Genomic DNA, 24,356 nt, shown 5'->3' with positions numbered 1-24,356 from the left:
CTCAAGATAGCCATCAGATTACTAAAGGTATATTCACACATTAGTAAATAGAATAAAGCGTACAAACGTAATGAAAGCGAACAGCTTTTATTTAGTATCATCTCATACGTTAAGCACACTTCAGAGCATAAGCGTCGCTAGGACATTTTTATATTCGGGACTCGAGCCTCCAATTGTTTGACCCCATAGACTATATATAAGATCCCCATGCTTGCTTCACGGTGAAGACAGTTTGCATTATATCATGTTTAGTTAGCCAGCTCAGGATACGACATCATAACGGTTGGTTCACGTTCACTAACAATAAACGGTCATTTTAGACAAGTTAGCTAACTATGTATATATGAACTGATTTGTTTGTCCTTCTGTAACCTGAAACGTGTAAAATCTTCAAAACATCCTCTTTCGTAAGAAAGCATTTATGTCCATGTCGTCTATTTTCTATCTCGTTCTTAGTGAAGACGGGGTCTAAAGGAATGGGTCCTGGTCCGGGGGATATTCTAACTTTTAAAGTGAGTAGTGCCAGTGCGCTACTAAAGTGCTGAATCGGTGGCGGGGTTTAAGGGCCACCTCTAACGCCTCTGCACCTGAGAATGTGATAGCTATGTTTCTTTGGTCTATGTTAATTATATTCTTCATAACCTTTAATTTTTAAATAGAAAGCAACATTTGATTAGGATAAATTCTACTTGAGCGCGCAAATCTTGCAGGGAGGAATTCCCGTTTCAGCCAGCAGGGGGCAGTTGTTGCAGCAGCCCACACGTTTTCCTGCCGTGGGAGTGTACAGCGTGCGGAAGTGATTTAGCTAGCGGGAGTTAGCCAGCTAGCTGTCTATATATTTAGATTACACGCGATGCATATGTTTAATCTTATTTTTGTTACACTGCTGAACAATAATATCTTGCAACACTTGTGCATGGGCCATCTTGTGTGACCGATCGTTAGTTGTGGGGTCTGCGTGTTCTTGGGTAAGTAGAGTATTTCAAATGGTTGGACTGTTGACTAGCTAGCCTCAGATTGTAAACAACACGCGGAGCAGCTACCTACCCTAGCTACCTTCCCCAGCTGCGCTTATGCTGTTAGCGAGTCTGCACCAGATTTTGAGTCTCGATGTTGGCTAGCTATTTAGGAGACTGCCATGATGCCCGATGCTGTAGTTATCTCCATGCAGTTGTGCTCCATTTGCGAGCTAACATGTACGTCTGTGCATGCAACTAATTTGACGGCGGTAGCTCAACAATTCTCTCTACTACAACCTCATTGCCCTGCGTCCTGATCTACTAGCAAAAGCCAGAACGATCTCAAAAACACAATAGAATACATATTCACTTTAATTGCAAGGTAGAGTAAATACGTGCTCAGGTTGATTTGCAGACAATGGATGTTTAAGGTGTAAACGTTTCCTGGATATCTCTTATTTATCCTGCAAAATAAACAGTAATATAGCAAGGGTAACTAGCTACCACACAGCCGGCCAGCGAACGGACTAGCTTAGCTAGATAGCTAACTTAGTTCATATGTTTCGCTGCTCGTTAGCTTTTTATTCACGTCTGTTACACAAGAGATTTGTTTAAAGTTGTGCAGAAACGAAATCATTAATCAAGGGTGTAGCTAAAATGTTTTCTTATTCGGAACACCAAGCCAGAGTACACTGCGACATTGTTAATTGGGTAGAAAATTGAAAAAACGGGATGTTCAAATGAGTACCTGCCATGATGTGTGTTTGATGATGTGTTTCAGACTTTTAGGAGATGTCTGACTCCCTTAAGTCTCCAGAAGAGGCAGGCACACTGATGGAAACCACCTTACAAGTGGCGGGGAATTCTGTTGACCAGCGCACTGGGGATTCAATAAATTCCATTAATGGCATGTTGAATACACAAGGCTCTCCTATCCAAGTGAACACAGATAGGCCATGCACTACACAGACAGCAGTGGTAGAACCTGCATGTAATGAGAATCTGATGGAAGATAATCAGAATGAGGAGAGGGTGGAGGAGGTGAGCCAACCAGACTTCAGACATCTAGAGGGCCAACAGTTGGACAACAAGAAAAGTGGTAATGAATTGGAGAAGATAAAAGAAGTAGATAGGGAAATTAAAGTAACTGTGGAACAGAAAGAACATCAGAGGAGTCAGGAAGAGGCAGGTGGAACACTTGGAAGTGAGGAGACAACGCAGGAAGACAAAGACATCAAGCAAAGAGATGATATGGAAAGTGAACAGCAACAGAGCGTGTCTAAAGACCCCAAAAACACAACAGAGCAGCAACAGAGTAGTGGTCAGGAGGAGGAAGAGGAGAAGCAAACTGATATGATGGAGAATCAAAATTTGACCTTCAAGCAGAAGGCAGACAAGGAATTAGAGAAGGAAAACACTGAACGTATTCAAGAGGATGGCAAATTTAGTGTGGGCCATAATAAGGAGGAAGACCAAGAGCTAAAGGATGGTGTGGAAAAAGAAAGATGTAAAGATAGTCAGAATGAGAAAAAGGAGAAGCATCCAGAAGAAATGAGGGATAAAGATTTGACAAGTAGGCAAGAGCTAGAGAGAGAATTGGACAAGGAAAGCACTGGGCGAAATCAGGAGGACACAAATCCAGAGGAGATGATGTGTAAGGAAGGAGACGGTGAGGAGGAGAAAGATGGGGCCCTGGGCTTAGTTTTTCCACTGGAAGCAGAAAGAGGTTCAGAGGAAGAAAAGAGTGAGCAGGAGCAGAACATTCCAAAAAAGGTGGATGGAGAACAACCAGAGAACCAGACAGAAAATGTGAAGCATGAAACGGAGAAGGACACATCAGAGCAGCATGAGAAGATGGAGAAAGAGGAGGACAATGAAGTGGAAAACATGGAAATGGAGGAGAAGTCAGAGGAAGATGAGTCCCCAGCAGAAGGCATAGAACAGGAAGAGCAGGAAGAAAAAAAACATGCTTGTTTAGAGGCGACTGTTATTAGTACAATGGAGGACCTACAAAGTGAGAGCTCTGCTGAAACTCCAATGGATATAGACCAAACAGAAGAAAAGATGCAGGTAGATGATGTGCAGCATTCTGAAAGCTGGCTAAACATTGGTGAGTGTGGACTAATTATTTTAATCTAGTATAGTGTGAATGTGAGCAGTGTTATTCTCTTTTCCAAAAGACATCAATCAATGTTAAACTTCGTAATGAATAAATTGGTATTTATTAGAAAGATGATCAGGCTTTCAAATGTCATTGAATAATGGCATTACTTGCAGCAACTTTTTACAAAAAAATGAGTTTAGCATCCATAGAAATTCCCTTTCTGGTTTTCATGTGATTTAGTGATTTGTTGTTTTTTTTTTTCTTCATTTTTTTAGTTTCTGTCAAAGATAAAGATGAAAGCCCCTTTGAGGAAACAAGAACTGAGTTGGAGCCCACCAACAGCAAAGATCAGGCTTCTAAAGACTTACCCCAAAACCTTTTATCTGACGGATCAGACAGAACAGGTAAGAAAAAAAGACAAATGCCTCACTTTTCATGTACTTTGAAAGTGCACACATTTGTTGAGAAACTAACTGTGCTGAGCTGTAACGGAACACATTGCAAAATTGTTTAACCAGCAGAAAATCAGACATCTCAGGAGTCAAAGGATGGGCTGACAGACCTGCCTGTACAGAAGGTGAGCGCAGGCCGCATAAGCTTTTTAATGCGTGAGTCCAGCAATAATACATGTTTGCACTCATGTGTTTCATAATTAAACATTCAAACCACAGGCAGTGCTTCGAGTTCAGCCTGTGGCTGAGGCTGAGAAGAAAACGGCCATTCCCATCTCTGGTTCACCTCCAGTGAAGATCAAAGATGAGCCTATGGATGAGGAATATGAGAAAGCTCTTGCACCTCATGCTCCTGCAGGGCGGGTCAAGGATGAACCAGACATGAATGAAGTGAGTGCCACGTTATCCTTTCCCACTGACATTAGTACTAGTAATGTGACGTTGTAGGCAAATATGTAGTATGAATTATGTGTAATATATAATTCCATGAGGTTTCTTTGTTTGTTTTTTCTCAAAGGAATATCAGTGCAGTAAGAGGAAAAGTAATTTCTTAATTAAATGCTACTCTTAATGTACATTATTTACTGACACATTCCAAATGGGATTCAAGTTCTATTACATCTCCTGGGAAAATGCACTGCCTTTCATTTGCTGACATATTTGTAATTGGATTGCAGGAATTTACACAGAAGTCTTCAGATGAGATTAAGATCAGTGCGGTGTTCTCCGTTGGGGGAAACTCTACACCTATAGGTGCGAAAATGAGAAGCAGTCATTTCCAGCTCATGTATCATTGGAATGTTTGTCATTTCAGGCTTGCCATCCCCTTTGGCTGTTGCATGCTCTCTGTTTCACAGGGTCCAGCACAGGGTCCACCACAGGCTCCGTAGGCTTGGCTCATTCAGCAAAGGCGTCCCCCAACTCGTCATCTGCTGTCCCCTCCTGCACCCCTGCCAGCCCTCTGTGTGTGGTATGCTCAGGCTGTAAGAAAGTTCTCCTGAAGGGCCAGACAGCATTCCAGCGAAAGGGCTGCCCCCAGCTCTACTGCTCAACACACTGCCTCTGCAGCAGTACCGCCACCCAACTAGTGGTCAAGCCCAAGAAAATCTGTCATTACTGCCTCAAGTGAGTGTCCTCAGTGCGGCAGGTATTTATTGAAGGCTAATCTGTAGAATAAATGCAGTGTTTATAACAAGTAATAACACCCTGTCTAAAATGGTGAAGTGTAGAATTTGATCCATCAAGCTCCAGTTTAAGATTTAAGATGTAATGGTTTCATTTGGTTTATTTTCTGTTAATTACTTAATTTGTTGAAAAACATGGAAACAATAGTATATTATTTCAAATCGGTGTCAAGGCCAATCAATCTGTTTTTGTAAACCATATTGCTGCAGGGAATGTAAGGAGCATATGAATTTCATACCCAAATCTTTTGCTAAATATATATTTGTTTATTTAGATTAGGACTAATTAGTGTTTGTCTATTGCTGGAATTAGCTCTGTACAGATTTATGCCTTTAATTCCTGTTCATCAATGGTGTTTACAGAAAAAATATTTTTAAATAGTAGCCTTTCAGTATAAATGGATACTTCTCCAAAAAAATTGGGTAACCTTTTTCAGTGGTAAGTTTTTAATTAATTATTAATCTGACTGTGACTTCTTCACTGTTCATGCTGCCTACACAGGGAGATTTCCAACCCAAAGGATGTGATCATTGCCCCAGTGGATTCAGCAGGGGCAGTGAAGGACTTCTGTAGTCAGAAGTGCCTCAGTGCATTTAACTACAAGCGGGACGGCGCCAACTCCGTGCTTGCCACCGACCAGAAAAGTACCAAATGCAGCATGTGCCCAAAGACCTGCACTGTAAGTGCACTCTGGATCAAGTGTAGGATACGTGCCAGTACCAAAAGTCTCTGTGCTGATGCCGGTAGTGGAATGTGCTGGAGAGGGAGCGGCTTCCCTAAGTCTTGTGTAACGAGTCCTCTGTCTCCTTTCCTAGATGCGACACGAGGTTAACTTCATGGGCGGTGTCCATAAGCTGTGCAGTGACACCTGCTTCAACCAATTCAGGGCCTTCAATAAGCTGACTATGAACTGCTGCGTCCACTGCGGAGGCTACTGTTACAGTGGAGATGGGCAGTGTCCCACTATGCTGATAGAGAGCGCTGTAAAAAAGTTTTGTAGTCAGAATTGCGTCATGTTCTTTAAAAAGGTAAACCTGCTTCCTTGGTGCACAGGTACAGTTAGCATCTAGCCAGAGAGTGCAAATAGCAGTGCATATAGAGCAATTATACAAAATTTTGCAATATACAATATTTTGCAGAAGTACACAAAGCTAGTCCCTTGCACAATGTGCCGAGCTTATCGCTCCATGGTGGAGATGGTGGAGAACACAAACAAGGAAGGCAGCAGGGAGCTCTTCTGTTCTTCTGCATGTGTGACTGCACACAAAGTGCAGACAGTCAGCTCTTCAGGTAACATAGCCATGTGCATGGCTGTCCCAGACTGGGTCTTTTTTCAAATAATTTGTAATGTCTACAGCATTGGGTATTTGAATGGATGAAGAGATTACATTCTATATTGGATAGTAGATGATAATGCAGCTTCTTTAGCAGATGTATATTTTACTTTATATATTTGCTTTATTTATGTTGTGAAGATTTAGACAGATTGCAGCTTTCCTTTCAGTGTTGGCTTTTGTTATTTCTCTGTCTATTTCTCTGTCTGTCTTTCTCTCTCTCTCTCTCTCTCTCTCTCTCTCTCTCTCTCTCTCTCTCTCTCTCTCTCTCTCCTTCACACACATTAAGGTACTGCACTGGAATGCAACAACTGTAAGCAAATTCAAGTGCCTCAGTACCACCTGGCCATGTCTGATGGCACCATCCGCAACTTCTGCTGCTTCTCCTGTGTTGTGTCATTTCAGGTAGCGCAAAAGGACGAGCCTTTTTTTTGTTTTGTTTTTGGTCACCACAGCATTCAGAGTAACCCCTGCACTTAATGTGTAAGCTCTGTGCATCACTTTCTTCATGTTGCTCTTTGTCCCGCTCTTGCTTTAGGATTCTTTCAATAAGTCAAACTCTCAAAACCAGCTGAATGTGGCACCTTCGCTCAGCGGGGCTTCACCTGCGCCAAAGCTGGTCCCCACCAAACCCATCTCTGTGGATTCCAAAGCCTCTGGGGTCCTCCGCATCCCAGCAGTGACCAAAATCCCCTGTGCCCAGTGCCAGCGTTCCTTCTTCCGCAAGCCGGAGCTGCTGGATTTTAAGGTTCCTCCCTTCCAACCCTGTGCACTGCCACTGGCCACATGCACAATGCTGTGTCTGGGGTTTATTGTTGTTTTTGTAGCTTTGTTTTGTTGTTGCTTTGTTTTTTTACACTCCGAAAGAGTTTTCTAGAAACTTGTGGATGAAGAATGCTCTGAATTGCCTGATGTTCTCATCATGGATTTAATTGCCTGCTTTGCGTTCTATATGATCTCACAGGGAAAGATGTATGCGTTCTGTGACAAGGCATGTATTGACGAGTTCAGAAGGACCAACTACATTATGGCACAGTGTGTATACTGCAAAATTGACAAGGTGGTGAAGGAGGTGAAAAGGATCAACAATGTGGACTGCTCTTTCTGCAGTGAAGGTAAGCCCCTCTCGCTCAATATTAGTGCTTCTGTAGAACATAACTCAGTAGACTACCACCCATTTCTTCGCATGGTGCCAACCAGCCTCAGGGCATAAGTGTCTGCTGCTTCGCAGGTTGCAAGCTTCTCTACAAGCATGACCTGGCCAAACGCTGGGGGAAGCAGCACTGTCGCAGCTGCCTGTACTGCAGCGGCACCTCCCAGACTGTTGTGACCAGTGTTTTTGGAGGCAAAAAGGAGGAGTTTTGTGGGAATGAATGTTTGTCACAGTACACGCTGCTGTTCTGTGAGGTAATGCCTGAAAATGATTTTGTTTGTACTCATTTTTTTCTTTCCTTTTAAATAACAGTCCACTATGTATATTGGTAAGCTCATTTGCATAAACTTTTATGTTCCACACTTTAAATGCGCTGGACAGGTAGCTAAGTGCAGCATGTGCAAGCGTACCAGACAGATGCTTGAGTCTGTGAAGTGGCTCGGCGAAATCAAGCACTTCTGCAACCTCCAGTGTCTCATGTACTTCTGCAGCGTTCAAGGCAATGCAGCAGCACCTGTCAACCTCACCCCCAAGACTCCGCTCACGCAGGGTAAGACCAAGGAAAGCCTTATTGGTAGCTGGCCTGTCACCAAGTGGCTGCCCTCAGTCTTTGCCCTCTGCCTCACCCTCCCCTGTCTCAATCTCCGTAGGGCCAGTGCCCATAGCACCTGTGGCCTCTCCTGCAGCCCCCAACAGCATGGCAGCTCATACACCACAGGGAGGGAAAGATGCCACACCTGTCATTGCCAATGTCATATCATTATCCAGCGCCACCAATGGACAGCCTCCTGTGATGGGATGTGCTGCCTTGCAAGGTACTTTCTCTTCCTCTAGGGGCTTCTGCCAACAGCTGCATCAGCACTAGCAAGTCTTTCCCTTTCGGGCACTTCTTATAAGATCTTGCCTTTGTGTTTTAGGAACCATCCCTGCTGGTGTAAAGGTCATGGGTCATGTAAGTGTGCACAGTGTGACCATCTGAGTGAATGTTCAAGTTTAAAGATGCTGAGAATTTGAATGGTGGCTGTTTACTTTGGTTTTTGCTGCTTTGTGCTGTGACTTGTGCCTTAGTTGGATTGTAATGATTGTATGCTGAAATTGCCAGTGCCCTGAGCAAAGAGGTTCTACAAATGTGCTATGATTTTGATGAGGGGGTGAGTTGTTTCTGAGCAGTATTCTGTGCTTTTTATAGGCTAGCACTCAGACAGATGCTGTAAAACCTCCTTCAGCTCCTCCCCCCAGAATACTCAAGAACAAAGCTTTGCTCTGTAAACCCCTGAATCAGAACAAGGGCACATCCTGCAAGCCCAATTCATCTGATATTACCACACAAACAGGTACTGATCATATCACTTAAAATAACACATGCTTAGCTCACAGTACTCATGCTTGTGTGTGCTTTGTGCGTGCACGTGTGTTTGTCCACAGATGAAGCCCAACCAAAAGTGATAGTGTTACCCTTACCTGTGCCAGTGTTTGTGCCTGTACCTATGCAGCTCTACACACAGTACACGCCAGTTGGGATGGGACTTCCTCTACCGGTGAGCTGTCGATATCTGCTCTCTGGACTTTTTTTGCACATTCAGATACAATGTGGATGCTCATCTCCATCTATGGAGTGCCTACCAATGCCAGCTAAGGTGTATTGTCGCTCTTTGTCTGTGTCCTTGTAGGTGCCGGTGCCGATGTTCCTCCCCACGACTCTGGACAGCGCTGAGCAAATTGTGGAGACCATTCAGAAGATCAAGGAGAAAATCCCAGACAACCCGTTGGAGGCCGACCTGATCATGATGGCCGAGATGGTGGCAGAGGACAGTGAAAAAGAACAAGCTGTCTCCCGTGGAGGTGAACACAAAGGGGGTGGCAGGGATCTGGAAAAAGATGACAGATGCCTCTGCGGTAGTGTTGCCATGCAGCTAGTGGTCAAGCCTGCACTCACGAAAAGCTGTCACTGGTCAGATGACTTTCCTCAAAATATTGCAAGTATTGGATGTACTTTGCTCTATAGGGGCAATGCTGATAATAAATAATAACATTGCTTTGTAATAACACTGTCTAATGTGGTCAATTGTACAGTTTTGCTTAATCAAACTACATTTCAAGGCATGTTTTGTTTTGGTTTGTATTCTGATAATTCCTTAATTTTGGAAAAGTTTGGAAACAATAGTTATTTCAATTGAGTCTGATGTTTTATAGGTCATCTAAATGCTGTAAATTGAAGCATTTTATACCCAAATGTTTTAAATAGCATATGTATTTATTTGTTATTTTCAAGATTGTTAAACTGTAACCACTCAAATATCTGGATGACGGTACCGAATATTAATTTGGCAGTTGTGAAGTCTGCAAATGGGCTGTCACAGATTGTGAAGTCTTCAGTGATGCATGTCATTTATTTGCTTGGGTTATGTCTAATGTGACTAATGCAGAACTCTTGTTCCTCAGACCAAAATGATAACTTCATTGAAGATTTTGATTTGGAAGCCTTGTCCAGTCATCTCAGCTGGGAGGAAGACAGTGTCTCCAGTGCCACTAGAGGGGGTCGTGCCTCGGAGTGTGAAAAAGCACCCCAGTCCAAGCAGTCCCCCGCCCTCACCGCACAAGAGTCACATATGGACCTAGAGGCTGACTTCCCAGTTGGTAAGAGCATCTGTTCTCACTCCTCACCTATGGCAAAGCATGCAGCCATTGAGGTATATTCCCTGAGCTCTAAACAGATTGCTCATGATTGACCTTGTAATTGGCAGAGTGCTTTGAGCTTTTAGAGCAGCAGTCCAAAAAGGAGAAGTCCCAAGCAAATACCCGACTCAGACCACGCAGGAGAGGCCGCGATGGCTTCCCCCAGAAGAAACGAGTATGAATGTCCTTCGCCAAGCGCTCAAACGCTCTTAGATATTATCCCCGCAAGCAGCAATAACTTAGTCCACTAATTCCTGTAACACACAGACCTTTTAAACTGATCTAGTGGTGATATGTATAGAGTTTATTTTTCCCAATTGAGTTGCTTGACTGTGAGAAACCAGAGTCTGATGTCTGACCACAGGCCCGCAAGCGTGAAGTAACCCCGGCATCAGATATGGCTGGTCTTCCCAACATCTCCAAGCTGCACAAAGAGTATGGTATCCAGACATGGAAGAGCTGGATACGCTGGAGGAACAGCCAACCCAACTTGGAGATGCCCAAGTTGGGCTGTAAGTCTCTAAATTCTAAACTCTAAGTTTTTAGCCCTACAGTCTCACTGCACGGGTGCATTCTACAATTCATTAATTTGTATTTCACCACTTAGTGTTGTACCTTTTATAGTTAGAGCCCTATCAAATTCACAGACCATGAAATCAGCCTTTTCTCCATGAAATATCAAATTTTACATGAAGTGCAGATAAATTAGTGAAACAATATTGGATACATGCCTTATCTGGACAGCACACAATTAGATGTCAAAGCTCATCACTTTTTTTTTTTTTTGGCCTGTTGCTATTAAGACGAGTCAAATGAGAACATTGCATGGAGGATGTCCTAAAATGTAACATTAGAGACTACCCTACTAGTTACTACCCTTTAATAAAGTCTGGGAAATGCAGCATTTGTCTTTTAAAATTGATTAAATCCATAATTCTTTAGAAATGAGGTCTGTGAAATGAACCATTTTTTCCCATGAATTTAGTAGGTCCCTAATTATAATTGTACCAAGTGTGAATTTATTTAACAGCCAATGCTGTTTTGAGTTATGTAATTTAAAACCTGGCTATGTAATGCTCGCACTTACTCTGGTTTGTTGAACCAGCTCGCAGCATGACGCTAAAAGAGGACCTGCTTCAGTGTAGCACAGCTGAGCTGAGCTACGGTCTCTGCAAGTTCATCAGTGAAGCTCGCCGTCCTAACGGAGAAACATACAGTCCAGACAGCATATATTATCTCTGTTTAGGCATCCAGCAGGTAGGAACCGCATGCTTGCAGCTGCTTTACCAGAATATGAGGCAGCATGCATATCTGAGATGGTTATTTCCAATCTTTTGGTACAGCACCTATTTGAAAATAGCAGAATGGAGAACATTTTTGCTGACCTATTCTACGCTAAATTCAGCCAAAGCATAACCAGCATTCTCAAAGACTGGAAACCCACTATACTGCCAAGTGGTGAGAAATTTGTTTCATTCATTTTTGTTCAGCAATCCAGTATAAAGTTTTTATTGTTAAGCTCAATGAACTCTTAAATATGGTTTGTATTTATCTTTTTATATTCAGTGTTTACGGATTATCACTACTTAAACATGAATTAACCCTTTTGTGTCTGTGTGCACGCGGGCGTGTAGGCTACGTGCACTCTCGAGTGGAGGAGGAGTACCTATGGGAGTGTAAGCAGCTGGGCGCCTTCTCCCCCAGCGTGCTGCTCAACACGCTGCTGTTCTTCTGCACCAAGCACTTTTGCTTCCGCACCTTGGCGCAACACCGCCGCCTCTCCTTTGCCCACGTCATGCGCTGCACACGTACCCACAATGGAGCTAAGGTGGCCTGCCTCCGCTTCTACCCACCCGTGCCTAAAGAAGGCAAAAGTGCCCGTGAGTGCTTCGTCCTCCTCTTTTTTTATCTTGACTTATCATCTTTCTGCTTCTACTAGTCTTGATCGCCAAGGTCATGGATTTCTCACTTTACATGAAAACCCAAAAAATCATCAACCAGATGCAGTGACATCCATTATAAACAAAACTATATAAAGTCGTCTTGCCTTGGAAGAAAAGAATCTGCCTTTAGTGAGTGTGGTGCTCTTGTTGTACACATTAACCCCTGAGTGCGTCATGTTTTCTAGCTGTTCCAGACTCAGATGGAGTCCCAGCCAAGAGGAAGAGGGGGGATGAGGAACAGGCGGAGGAGGACGATGTGGTGCTGGAAATGCAGGAGAATGCAGAGAACCCTCTTCGCTGCCCTGTGAGGCTCTATGAGTTCTACCTCTCCAAATGGTAGGCCTATGGCACTGTTGGTTTGTTATGCATGCAGTGACTGGTTCCCATTGGAAGCCATTTATGGCAAGAGTGTCCAGTCTTTTCTGCAAAGGACTAATGTGGCAGTGGGTTTTCATTCTAACAAAAAAGAGAGACCGATTTGTTATTTTCATTTATTCTGCTGGTCTTGGTATTCAGCGAGTTGATCATGAGTGCTCATATTTTCTTGTCCCTTGTGGAAAAGATTGGACACCCCAGGTCTGTAATTTTGTGCTTGACTTTTTGCCAAACCTGCTGTTTGCTTGACATAATGTGAGTTTGAACTAACATGGGGATGTTTTCGTCGCTGCCTTCAGCTCAGCCACAGTGAAGCAGCGCATCAACGTGTTCTACCTGCGTCCTGAGCGCTCCTGCGTGCCCAACAGTCCGCTGTGGTTTTCTTCAATGGCGCTGGATGACGAGGGGCTGGACAGCATGCTCACACGCATCCTCACCGTACGAGAGCTGCACCTGGAGACAGAGAAATCCTCTGTGGCATTCGACTCAGACAATCCTTCCAATTCTGACTGAAGAGCCCATGGACACCCATGTGTCTGGGATTCATACACTTTCAAGAACTTAAACAGGAAATTAGTGGAGAAACTAACCAGCAGGAGATATTGTGGGGCCCCCGGTAATGGTTCTAATTATAATACACAGTCACTCAATGGGTGCATCCTGCTGGGTGGGAAATGGAGAACCCAGAATGCATTATGATGTCAGATGACAGAACTGACTGGACTGAATAGAACAGAATATTGGACTCAGACAGTTGGACCCAAATACCTTAGCGCACAACCCTTTTATCAGACTGTTTTTGTAAATCACTTTGCTGTGTGTATTGCTCAGTTTTCCTTTTATGTTCTCATAGCTGTAGCATAGAACTTCTTGAGATAAAAAAAAGGTTTGTAAAGAAGGTCAAAAAAATAACTACAAAAACACAACAGCTGCTGACTAGTATCTTTTCCATTACACATTTGTGTAAACTATTTCCTATCATGATTTATTCACTTCCCATGTTTTTCTGTAACACTAAAGGAAGTAGTACTTGTTGGTTTCAAACGTGTGCCATTTTTTTCTGAAGGTGTTCAACGAATGTTTGGAATGGCAATTGTGAAAATCTGACCATTGCACTGCATCAAGTTAAAGTGCATTGACCTCATGATGAGATATTCATTTGACCCAATGTTGTTATTAATTCTTCTTCTTTTTTTTTCTTTTTTTTTATATATAAAAAGCTTTTGTGAATCACAAAAAATCAATTGTGATGCATTTTACTCGTTCATATACTGAATAAGATTGTACAAACGCATGCAGTTTTTACTTCTTTACATACAAGATACCAGTTTTAAATGGTTGAGAAGCAGCACTGGACAGAAAGGAAGGAAAAACTGAAATACTAATAGTTTTCCCCATTCTTCTCATGGTTTAAGCACTGGCTGAGCTATGGCCATTTTCTTTGTTCCATAGTGCAAGCACAAAGTTATATTAACTGCCTTTTATTGGTGTGCGATATAGTTTCACACGTTATTTTTGAATGATTTGGCATAGAAAACATGCATGCTGATCTCTAGCCAGCTGGCTCCTGGCTTCAATTGTCTGGTTCTTTTGGCACATTTCTGCAGTGCAGATTTAGTAATAAAATAAGAAATGACTTAAACACCCCCCCACCCCCCATCGTGAAGTGGTGTGTTGTCCATCCAAACCCACTGAGTTAAATTCTGTTCAACGGTCAGATAAAAACAGAACTTTTCTTAATTGTAATTAAGAACTTCTTAATTATACTCCAATTTTGATATTAATAATTTCATCAAGAATTGCTTTAAGTAATACATTGCTTCACAATATACATACAAAATAAACATGCAATTTATTCTAGATGATCTCTAGTTTGACGTTCTAGTCGGTCTCTCGGTAGCACTTACATGCTGTGAAACTCAGTCCTCTGGACATGTTAAAAAGGAATTCAAGAGAACAGAATGACATGTATTTGTCTTTTGTTTTTGCAATGTAGCAAGCAATAGTAACATCACTCACCATGGTAATAGTTGGGTTTTTTGGGGGGGGGGGTTTTTGTTTGTTTTTACTATTCAAACAGTTTGAAAAATGTTTGAAAGAATCAAAACAAACCAACAAAAATTATTTTATCAAAATTATTTTATCATAATCTGAATATTATTACGTATTGTGCAGCTGTCAATTCATGTATACTTAGGTATAGGTATAAGGTAAGGTATAAGGTAAAGTGTAAAAGTGTTAGTTACATTGCAAGGAAATGCTGCATATTTAACTGGAAAATAAGATGTTTTTTCTATCTGATTTTCGCCCAGATCAGTGATAGGCTGAGGGGCCTCTTGAGGCTCTCTGTCCTCTCTGATCTATGTTCATCTTGTACAACAGTGTAGACAGATGCTTGGCACAAAAAAAAATGCAGAAATTATTAGACAATTAATAAACAAACATTAGTAAAACAATGTATTATGTAATATACAGTATTATGTAAAAGAAGTTGTATACTCACTAGCTTTTCACTTAGAGCTAAGATCAATGCCTGCTCCCAAGAGTCACTAGCATCCACAAGGCACAGCATAAATATGTCCTAGCAAAGGATAACAGAATAATTACAAAATGATATCTAATGCAGTGTTGCAGTACGCTTTGATAAACATTTCTTTAAATAGAAATCATAAACCTGCATTTGTGTCTTATCTTACTGCTAGTTAGCATTTTATTAATTTTAGTAAATAAGATTTAAGCCTTTGATCTGTCTGCAATATGTTCAATTACATAAGTGCAAAATATTTCAAAATATAGCAATAACAACAACAAAAATTATATTTACTAAGAATTTGGATTGTTACTTTTAGTAAAATCACTCTTTATAAACTTTACCTTTGAGCAGATAACCATCACTTATGTCTGTGAGTACTGGAACCAAGACAAAAACTTTCTTATTTTACTATCCATATAAAACTGCAGAGAGTGACACCACAATTTTTATGATCAAAAGGATAATCTTAAATTTTTAGGCCCCTTCCCCATCCAGCTGGTGTACAGCCTTTGGATGTTGGGCCTTCGGTAGAGTGCACCATGCATTGTGAGGAATTTCTTCGTCTTGACTTCAGCAGCTTGAAACTCGTGTCCTATCCAGTTTATAGTGGCTGCAGGGTATCTGCTGACTGGCAGGGCATATGTGTTTATGGCTTTGGTCTTATTATTCCCATTCATATGGCTTTTGAGGGTCTGCTTTACCCTATGGAAATACTTGGATGTTGCTATTGCTCTTATTTCTGCCTCATGGTTTCTGTGTGACTGGAGTATCCCCAGGTATTTGTAGCTGTCCTCCAGGTTTGCTATGGTCTTGTGATAGTCCAAATCGCTCAATCTTGATCGCTTTTTTGTTTTTATGTGCAAATGACATTGCAATGTTCTTACTATGGATCTTAGATGGATCAGGGAGTCAATGTCCCTTTCTGTCTTGGTGTACAACCAAGTGATCTATGTAAAGGAGGTGGCTGATGATGGTCTCACTCATGAATCTGTGCCAATACCCACTTTTATTGATTATCTGGCTAACACGATTCAAGCCTAAGCAGAATAACAGTGGGAACAGTGTATCTCTTTGGCATGAACTATACTCATGATCACCCAGGAAATTGTCTTTGAGTTGGCTTCTATTATTGTCCTCTGGTCCTCATTGAGTTCTTGGTGAAGGTCCTTATGATATTAGTGACTTGGACCTGGATTACAAGTATCCAGGTGTGTGGCATTAAGCCATATACATATTATAGTTTTAGGCAATGCTTAAGTTGGTCTGCATGGTCAGCTCTTCATATCAATAGGTGGTGCTTTGAGCCTTTAGTTTTGGACACTGAAGGTTGTGTATGCCTTGTATTTTGTAGCCTAAGGTTTCAAGCGTGGCAAATATAGAAGGTTTCCAAAGAAACAGGATGTTTTGGACTTTCCTTCCTCAGCTGTGCAAGAAAAGTGGTTCTGAATTTCCACAAGGTGAAACTAGTTATCATCATCATCATCATCATCATCATCATCATCATTATTATACATTATTATCATCATAAAGTACACCTGTCTATCTTATATTTCAAGTCAATCACTGAAACGTGAGTAATCCATAAAATTATGGTTTTACATATTAATAATAATACTCAGGGGGCTATTTTGAAAAGGTATTGAAGGTTTTGGTTATTCCATGCAAATCCATCCATCCATCCCAGTTTGTGTTTGCACTAAAAAATGACTTTAATTTTGAAAAGAATTAGCAGGCTCATTTACAATTTCTGAATTCACACTGATCCACTTTCGAGCATGGCACGATTCTGGCATAAGCTCTGACAGTTATTTATTTATTTTTCTTATTCTACTCTAGGCAATGGCAAGCTTTGGAGCAGTAGTATTTACTTCTTAGTACCAATCTATTGCAGCTCTGAGTTGTCTGATCACGATTTGACCATGGAGGAAGTGGAAACAGCGGAAGAATTGTTGGTGAAACAACATCGCAAGGAAAAGAAAGACCTGCAAGGTTATGTAGTTTGGCGGCTTATTGTATGTGATGCAGAATAAAAGCTTTGGCTAGTGTATTTTTTTTAATTGATATTGTCACACAAAACCAATACCCTCTGGAGCCTGGTCGTTCTTTTCGCATTATTTTTATGATCAAAATTGCAAAGGCTCTGCTATTGAATTAACAATCCGTGCTTGACTTCCTAACCTAGCTAACAAGCTATTTAGCTCTACTTACTGTTCAGACAGCTAACAGCTTTGACTTGATTTTTGGGATGCTGTATTTGAATTAAGGTACACTAATGTGGCTTGTATCGCCCCCTTTTAGCTAAAATACAGAGTATGAAAAATGCTGTACCTAAAAATGACAAGAAAAGGAGGAAGCAGCTAACTGAAGACATTGCTAAATTAGAAGCCGAGCTCAATCAAAAACACGAGAACGAACTCCAACACCTTCAGAATTCTAACGCTGCAGACAAGGTAATATATGGTCATTTATATGAATTTGAAAGGCTTAAATTGACTTATCCCCCAGAATGCCCTCTTGTGTTTTCAGACAGGATTTAATGTTTTGGACATGATACAAGAATTGTTTCGTTGATTATATCAAGGTTGATGAGGTTGCGGATGCGGTCGATTCCATGAATCTGGCTGGTCGAGAGGAAACGGAGGTTAAACAGGGCCGAATATCTAAGGCACAGAAGAGACGAGTGAGTGGAAAGAAAATACGTTGTACTCTTCCGCTATAATTAGTTGAAACCATACTTTGTGTCCCAACTCTCAAAATATCACTATCTTTAAAAAGTTTCTGACTGTCTTGAGACCCTTTTAGCTCTGGCTGTCATGCTGTTAAAAATGTCCAGGACAAGAAGGCTGCCCAGGAGAGGGAGAGAGAGAATCGCATTGCGGAGGCCGAGGTAGAGAACCTGTCAGGCTCTAGGCACCAGGAGGATCTAAAACTGAGGAAAAAGCTGGCAGAGATGCACTTGCAGATCCGAGAGATCTGCTCAGATGGCCACTGCATGTATCGCGCTGTGGAGCACCAGCTGATGGATCGCAGCGGATCCCTCGGGATCAGGGAGCTCCGTGCTCAAACAGCCCAGTATATGCGGAACCACTCAGATGACTTCCTGCCCTTCCTCACCAACCCCAACACCGGAAACATGTGCACTGCAGGTGAGCAGTAGATTGTTTCCCACTACACATTGAACATCTGTTGAGTGAATGAATTATGTTGGCATCAAATAATCAAGAATAATTTCTGGGCTGAGTGTCTGCTTAAACAGGTGTGATGTGTAAAAACATTTATTTTTAAAAATGCAGATGAATTTGAAAAGTACTGCAATGATGTTGCAGAAACAGCTGCTTGGGGTGGACAATTAGAGGTAATGACGGCTTAGCTAGGACTTCTGATTGCTAAAGCTATGTAATTGCATTCATTGGTATGTGTGTGTGTATATAGATTTGCACTTTTTAAAGGTATATACCTGACACCATTATGTAAATTATTTGGTATAAGATATTTTAGCATCATTTGTTAGTATTCATTTGTTATATACAGATTTGAAAAAAAAATTTAATCATCTTTTTTTTTTTTCCAATGCAGTTAAGAGCTCTTACACATGTCCTCCAGTTACCAATAGAGGTTATTCAAGCTGATTCACCTACTATTACTATTGGTGAAGAATATGCTAAACCACCAGTAATGCTCATGTAACTATTTTCAAAATTATCATTATAATGTATATTTTCTCATATATATGGTGTAAACACTGACACAATGTTTAACTTTTCTACTGTTCTTTCAGTTATATGAGACATGCATATGGACTGGGGGAGCACTACAATTCTGTGCAAACACTGAGAGATACTGCAAGTGAAGATCAAGAGTGAATTAATGACAATTAGTGACACAAATTCTGCAAATTTGTCTATACTGTACATTGTCTTACTTTTAGACAGTGGCAAAAAACAAAAACTTTCAGATAATGAACACACAAATACTAAATCAGCAATGAGACTTGGAGGGGAAGAAGTAGTGATGAGTGTCAACAGTTTTCAGCAATATATATCATAATTATTGTTATAATATTCTCAGCATATTGTAATTATAGCCAAGTACCTGCCAGCTTTCTTGGCGTAGGAGGCTACATAGTAACAGTGATATTGTATTAAAGTAAAAATAACTTTTTAATAATTACGTGTTACTCTTGGTTGTTCCTTTTGGTGCGAGTTTTATTATTTTTGGCGCCTCTAGGGGGCAGTGTGGTCAGATTATTTTGGAAAATATCGTAGTGTTTCTATGGAAACATTGATAAAAAGCTTTCTTGAGGCAGTTAGTCTGTTTTAATGGCAAACGAGTTAATAGTACGGGCATTGAAAGCCAACGCTAAGAAAATTAATTTAAGCTCCAGAAACATAGATACGCTTCCTAAATCGTTTTCAAGGTTAACGTGGGTTTTGGCTCTACAATTAAACAACAACTCTCTTGCGAGTTTGCCTCCTGAATTGCAGTCTCTACGACAAGTAGGTTAAAAATCCATATTCTACCATTCGTTGAATGTCATCGCTTGCTGTAACCTTATATTTGGCTGTTTGCTACTTTAGTTGGCAGAACTTAATCTGGGGAATAATGATTTTGAGGACATTCCAGCAGTGCTAAAGCGTCTGAACAGTCTGAAAAAACTATATTTGTTTGGAAATAAAATTTCCAGTTTGCATCCAGATATTTTAGGTAAGATGGGCAATATAACTGAAAAAATGAATATGCATAGTCTGTTCATTCACCATTTGATCATTTGAAATTGGAAGTATTTATTTATATCAGAAGGCCTACCAAACCTAAGGGTCCTTAACCTGAATCACAACAAAATCTCACACATTCCTTCAGAAATACAGAGGTAATTTTTTTTAGTTTGCTATTTAGCATTTGTTTGGACCTAACTGTGTAACTACAATACAAAATGCCAGTGTCTTCACACAAACCATATCCCTGAATATTTTGATTTACAGACTTTGTAATTTGGAAATTATCAGTCTTTCGGATAATCAGTTGAAAGAGATTCCTGCAGAATTGGGATTGCTTAAGAAGTTGACTGAGATCAATTTGAACAATAACAAGCTGACAGAAATACCTCAGCAGCTGTATAATTTAACGCAATTGAGGAAATTGCACTTAGCAAGGAACAACCTTACAGACCTACCAGAGGTGGGTTGCACGTTAGTCTCTTCTACACAGTAAATAACACAGTGAACATTATTGTAAGAACATTATACATTGGTGCATAGTAGGTTGTTTCAAATACTGCAATGAATCAGAACAACTTAAGCTTTTCCAAAGGGTGTCCATGGACTGAAAAATTTGAAGATCTTAGATGTTGCTGGTAACCAACTATCAATGTTTCCAACTGGTGTAAGTCATTGTCAAAGTATGATGGTCACAGTCATAAATATAACGATAAAGTGCTCCAGCAGTTAAAGTACCAATTACATCTCTCAGTTCCAGTTTCTTGCCTTAGAGGTGTTGCTCTTTGAGGCAAACAACTTGGTTAAGCTTGAGCTTTTGGAGTCTACTCAAGAGCTGGAGGTTCTTTCATTAAAGGTAAGACACTTAAATGATAACTTTGCATATCATGTGGGCCTCCACACTGCCTTGGCACAGTACATATGCACCTGTTTATATAGTGTGGAGTTTATTAGCAAAACATTATGCTCAGGTTGCACTAGTGACTGTTTTCTGGTTAGGAGCACGCTGCCAGGCTTGTCCTGAAGGAAAACTTGAATAAGTTGTCAGTGGTGTCCCGGGCTCTGCCCCTTTACCCGGCCCTGCAGAGCATGCTCTCGCGCTGGAGCAGTTGTGCCCTGTGCCTCCAGCCCTTTCTCACCACCTGGGTGGAGTGTGTGCAGTTCATCAACCTCCAGAAGGTACACAACTGACCCTCTCTCACTCTAACCTCTAACTTGGCCATCTGTTCTTGGCCAGTAGCATGATTTTGGTGTTGTGCATGCAGAAGGACTGTAGCCACCTAAAAAGGTCTTTTTAAGGGCACTGATTTTTCTGCCTTGTTGAACTGTCATATGTTTACACAATAGCTGATATGTATTAAGTTGCTGTCCTCTCTCTTTGCTAGGATATGGGAATAAAAAGATCACAAAATATTCCAGTTCGAGTCCTGTTATGCTCATACTCCTGCTTCAACAAGAGTGGACACTCTTACTATGGGGTTGCTAAAATCTAACCATTACAATGATGTGCTTTCTTGCTCTTTTCTTTATAATTTTTGTAATGGTTTCTGTCTTTCTACAGTGGTTATCACAGTGCTTTTGCTGATTTTACCATTCAAACAAAAAATATTGCTAATGTTTTTGACATTCAGTTTGCTTATATATCACCAGATGGCAGTATTTTATCAGTGATTGGCTTCATAGTTTAAATGTGCTGTTAGTGAGTCAGTGGATCCATTTATATAATGCAACATTTTATTGGAAAAAAATGTTAATAATGGTATTATTTCCTTTTTACTGTCATCAAGGTTGCAAATGATTTGACTCTTAGAAGTATATTTAATAAACCATTTATTGTAGGTTTTTGTCACTAAATAAGTATATTACTGTGATCCATTTGTTTAATCACAAGTATTATGTTAGTAGTGTGTGTTTCATAGTGAAAGTGCACATTTAGTACAAAAGACATTCTATAGGAGCTTCTGTCAACATGTGTATTTTACCTGTAGACAGACTGGCTTGATGCTCTTTTGATCACAATAAACTCTATCCTTTCTCTCAGCTGAGGCCAATGGCATCTGTTCAAACCTGAGCAAAAACTTCATTTCTCTGAGTTAATTTCCCATGCAGGCCTTTCGAGTTGGGCATGATGAATAATGCAGCAGGTTTAATTGCAAAGCCAGAAACGAATGACTTTGGACTGGTTAACAGCAGGGGAACCATACATCTCTGCAAACTGAATGAAAAATCAGTTTAGAAGGGGGAAAAAGGCAAGGAGAAAAAATGCTAATTGATGAATAATTAATGATTGAGCTACAGGGCATAATTGTGACATTTTGTTTCAATCAATTTAGAAGTACAGGGAAAAGTGCACTTAGGAAACTAATCGCAGCTGTGAGGATGTCCGGTGAAAAAGCCATGAGGTCCAGTCATTTATTATAAGGCCTACAATCAAATTCTGCAGCTATTCTGGAACAAAGTTATATGGGCAAAGTTAATTCCACAAAACCCCCATTAAGGCAGACTCTCTTGGATAATGTTTTATATTTAAAACTTTTATCTTTTTGTTTATAGTAATTTGTAATCTGTTGTACATTATATCAAACCTCCCTCCCTCCACCAACATTCTACATTCTACTTTTTTCACAAATCATTGAAACAACATTGGCAGATGCAATGTGAATAGTAGTATAGGTCCACAGTTAGAGATCCACCTAGTAGGGACACTGACATGTGATAGAATTGATTCAGCTCAAAGCTCACAATTACCATGATCAGCGTCACTGCTGTGGAACTTTGTGACAAATAACTGGTCATTTGACCTGTGGTCAGAAACCACCAGGATGAAGTAAACAGTCCTTTGCAAATTATAGTAATGCCTGGCAAGAGATGAGTAACGTATGTATGTATGTATGTATGTATGTATGTATGTATGTATGTATGGATGGATGGATGGATCAATCGATCGAGAGAGAGAGATGTATTCAAAAGGTTTTGGACAGAGGTCCTTCATTCGCTGTGCATGCTTCTGAATTAGTTGGAGGAGCCAGTTTATATATGAAAAAGTAGATGTTTAAATCATAACATTCATTCCATGGGGTTCTAAAGTTCCAAGAGTGTAGATGAGTTTTTTTCTTTGAGTTTCCTAATTTCATTGCTGCCATAGCAACAAATGCAAAGATAGGTAATTAATGCAGTGTCCACTATTATTAAAATGCCTTGCCAATGGAAACAACAACTCCTTAATTCTGATGGTCCAAATCAGTAATCAGCTTTATATTGGAGAAACCAAGAGATCAAATCAATCAGGAAGCCTTCTCTTGGTTTCTTCAATGTAAAGCTTGCATCTCTTGCAAGTAATACACTAGACGACTCCTGCAGTGATGCATGAGGAGGAATGGGTGATGACAACTGATTTTTTTGTGCCAGTTATTTTGGTGTCTGTGTTAATAAATGTAAATGTAGCACATCTAGAGCGGTTGCAGGCTACAGTACCACAGCCATTATCTGAATGGTCATTTATCTCACTCTTGACAAGCATGTCTTTGATGCTTTTGTCTCATCTGCAGGAGATTAGTGGAGGATGCTTAAAAAAGGATGTGGTCTCTGCATCCTCCTGGAGGATTCTGAAGTGTTTAAGTATAATATCAGGCATTGTTTTATTTGTAGGATGATAAGTCGGGATCGGAAATTTTAAACAACAGCAGATTGTTTAGAGGTCATTGCATCCATTCTCTGAACAAGTTAAACAGAAGCAAAGGCATCATCTATGACTTACTTAGGAAACCCACAATTCTTTTCTGGTGCTTTTCTGGTGGAAGTCTTCATTCTTACTGCAAATACGTTTAAGTCTAGTTTTTACAGGCCCTGGGATGTGAAGAATTGTACGGCAAATAGGAAAGAGAGTTTGTAGGTTTATAATTGATGGTGGTATTTAAACAAGAATTAGCAAACTTCACTGAAACATCCCAAAAGATTATCTTCATGCCAGGATGTTCTATACTCCATGTATGTACAATATGGGTGTAACCCATGTAGAAATGAACAGTTGATCTTCTAATGTGTATGTAGTAATACCAAAAATGTCATCAGTGTATCTCAGAAATTGTAAGGGTATAGTATATTGCTCAAAAATGTTTTCCAATGAATCCTACAAAGTTGTTTGCATAGGATGATCCTATTTTAGTACCTGTACTAACTTCTCATGTTTGTGAGTAGTACTTGGAGTCAAAGGTGAATCAGTTCAGAGTTAAGCACAAGTTTCAGTGGGAATATTTTTCTCAGGTCTTTCATCAAGCAAATGTTTTAAAGCTCTCAAACCATCTTTGAGGGTCACATTTCCACTACTCCAGAGTCCAGTGGAAGCATGCTTTATACCACTCCATCCAATGCTTTGCGTTTGGTGATGTAATTCTTGCATGCTTACTGCTCGGCCACGTAAACCCATGAAGGTCCTGCTGCTGCGTTTTTGTGCTGATGGTAATGCTAGAGGAGTTTGGAATGCTGCAGTTATTTAGTCAGTAGAGCTTTGGTGACTTTTACACACTATGTACCTCAGCACTTGGTGACCCTACTCTGTAACTTTACATGGTCTGCCACTTTGTGGTGGAGTTCCTGTGGTTCCTAAACACTTCAACTTTTCAAAACCACTCACAGTTGATCATAATATATCTAGGAGGGAACAAATTTCATAAACTGATTAAATTAATCAGTGTTTTATTAAAATCAAGCACCTAGATATGCTAGATAAGGGTTTGAGTGTGGTAATGTAATAGGATGCCACTGTAATATGGTGTGTGTATGTGTGTGTGTGTGTGTGTTTAAATGATGCTAAATGGACATTAATGGGCTCAAGATAATATCCCCCACACCTAATCTCTCTCTCTCTCTCTCTCTCTCTCTCTCTCTCTCATATATATATATATATATATATATATATATATATATA

General features: G+C 40.5%; 3 protein-coding genes across 10 annotated transcripts; all 3 read left to right on the top strand.

Moving 5' to 3' along the window:
• The first annotated feature begins 776 nt into the window (after positions 1 to 776).
• On the top strand, positions 777 to 13,400 carry zmym4.1 (zinc finger MYM-type containing 4, tandem duplicate 1). 6 transcript variants are annotated; one of them, XM_027001763.3, is made up of 28 exons: positions 777 to 968; positions 1,741 to 3,069; positions 3,339 to 3,467; positions 3,585 to 3,640; positions 3,735 to 3,905; positions 4,193 to 4,268; positions 4,373 to 4,640; positions 5,202 to 5,379; positions 5,516 to 5,728; positions 5,840 to 5,990; positions 6,324 to 6,439; positions 6,573 to 6,782; positions 6,999 to 7,149; positions 7,266 to 7,441; positions 7,569 to 7,737; positions 7,838 to 8,002; positions 8,105 to 8,139; positions 8,377 to 8,521; positions 8,613 to 8,725; positions 8,858 to 9,029; positions 9,630 to 9,824; positions 9,932 to 10,038; positions 10,228 to 10,375; positions 10,969 to 11,120; positions 11,207 to 11,321; positions 11,498 to 11,743; positions 11,992 to 12,142; positions 12,481 to 13,400. In XM_027001763.3, exons 2-28 carry the CDS (start codon positions 1,752 to 1,754, stop codon positions 12,692 to 12,694), a joined length of 5,340 nt encoding a protein of 1,779 aa, XP_026857564.2. In that variant the 5' UTR covers positions 777 to 968; positions 1,741 to 1,751; the 3' UTR covers positions 12,695 to 13,400. The 6 variants fall into 6 exon arrangements, 5 of the variants coding, with proteins under 5 accessions (XP_026857564.2, XP_026857563.2, XP_081559002.1 ...); XM_027001762.3 differs by having other exon boundaries at positions 3,582 to 3,640; XR_014118747.1 differs by lacking the exons at positions 10,969 to 11,120; positions 11,207 to 11,321; positions 11,498 to 11,743; positions 11,992 to 12,142; positions 12,481 to 13,400 and having other exon boundaries at positions 3,582 to 3,640; positions 8,858 to 9,163; positions 10,228 to 10,260.
• A 3,069-nt stretch (positions 13,401 to 16,469) lies between these two features.
• On the top strand, positions 16,470 to 18,881 carry otud6b (OTU deubiquitinase 6B). 2 transcript variants are annotated; one of them, XM_027001725.3, is made up of 7 exons: positions 16,470 to 16,703; positions 17,013 to 17,164; positions 17,296 to 17,394; positions 17,548 to 17,860; positions 18,008 to 18,069; positions 18,291 to 18,386; positions 18,493 to 18,881. In XM_027001725.3, the coding sequence occupies exons 1-7, from the start codon at positions 16,634 to 16,636 to the stop codon at positions 18,562 to 18,564; spliced, it is 864 nt and encodes a 287-aa protein (XP_026857526.2). In that variant the 5' UTR covers positions 16,470 to 16,633; the 3' UTR covers positions 18,565 to 18,881. The 2 variants fall into 2 exon arrangements, with proteins under 2 accessions (XP_026857526.2, XP_026857525.2); XM_027001724.3 differs by having other exon boundaries at positions 18,291 to 18,397.
• Positions 18,882 to 19,024: 143 nt separating this feature from the next.
• Positions 19,025 to 21,469, top strand: lrrc69 (leucine rich repeat containing 69). Of its 2 annotated transcripts, XM_027001723.3 has the most exons (8): positions 19,025 to 19,210; positions 19,292 to 19,418; positions 19,512 to 19,584; positions 19,697 to 19,892; positions 20,025 to 20,096; positions 20,184 to 20,285; positions 20,429 to 20,608; positions 20,815 to 21,469. In XM_027001723.3, the coding sequence occupies exons 1-8, from the start codon at positions 19,034 to 19,036 to the stop codon at positions 20,920 to 20,922; spliced, it is 1,035 nt and encodes a 344-aa protein (XP_026857524.3). In that variant the 5' UTR covers positions 19,025 to 19,033; the 3' UTR covers positions 20,923 to 21,469. The 2 variants fall into 2 exon arrangements, with proteins under 2 accessions (XP_026857524.3, XP_081558970.1); XM_081702844.1 differs by lacking the exon at positions 20,025 to 20,096.
• The last annotated feature ends 2,887 nt before the right edge of the window (positions 21,470 to 24,356 follow it).

The sequence above is a fragment of the Electrophorus electricus genome, chromosome 2 (assembly GCF_041902795.1).
Source record: "Electrophorus electricus isolate QZ-2024a chromosome 2, ASM4190279v1, whole genome shotgun sequence".
NCBI classification, from domain to species: domain Eukaryota; kingdom Metazoa; phylum Chordata; class Actinopteri; order Gymnotiformes; family Gymnotidae; genus Electrophorus; species Electrophorus electricus.
This window is presented reverse-complemented; position numbering and strand designations above follow the sequence as displayed.

What these genes read in the sequence shown, in the direction of transcription:
- zmym4.1 (XM_027001762.3), top strand. Translation starts at nt 1,752, where the DNA reads ATGTCTGACTCCCTTAAGTCTCCAGAAGAGGCAGGCACACTGATGGAA. An exon ending in CAGACCTGCCTGTACAGAAG is followed by an intron (nt 3,641 to 3,734) that starts GTGAGCGCAGGC and finishes TTCAAACCACAG; the next exon opens with GCAGTGCTTCGAGTTCAGCC. An exon ending in TGTGCCCAAAGACCTGCACT is followed by an intron (nt 5,380 to 5,515) that starts GTAAGTGCACTC and finishes CTCCTTTCCTAG; the next exon opens with ATGCGACACGAGGTTAACTT.
- otud6b (XM_027001724.3), top strand. Translation starts at nt 16,634, where the DNA reads ATGGAGGAAGTGGAAACAGCGGAAGAATTGTTGGTGAAACAACATCGC. An exon ending in CTAAGGCACAGAAGAGACGA is followed by an intron (nt 17,395 to 17,547) that starts GTGAGTGGAAAG and finishes AAAAATGTCCAG; the next exon opens with GACAAGAAGGCTGCCCAGGA. An exon ending in CGGAAACATGTGCACTGCAG is followed by an intron (nt 17,861 to 18,007) that starts GTGAGCAGTAGA and finishes TTAAAAATGCAG; the next exon opens with ATGAATTTGAAAAGTACTGC.
- lrrc69 (XM_027001723.3), top strand. Translation starts at nt 19,034, where the DNA reads ATGGCAAACGAGTTAATAGTACGGGCATTGAAAGCCAACGCTAAGAAA. An exon ending in TATCAATGTTTCCAACTGGT is followed by an intron (nt 20,097 to 20,183) that starts GTAAGTCATTGT and finishes TACATCTCTCAG; the next exon opens with TTCCAGTTTCTTGCCTTAGA. An exon ending in AGTTCATCAACCTCCAGAAG is followed by an intron (nt 20,609 to 20,814) that starts GTACACAACTGA and finishes TCTCTTTGCTAG; the next exon opens with GATATGGGAATAAAAAGATC.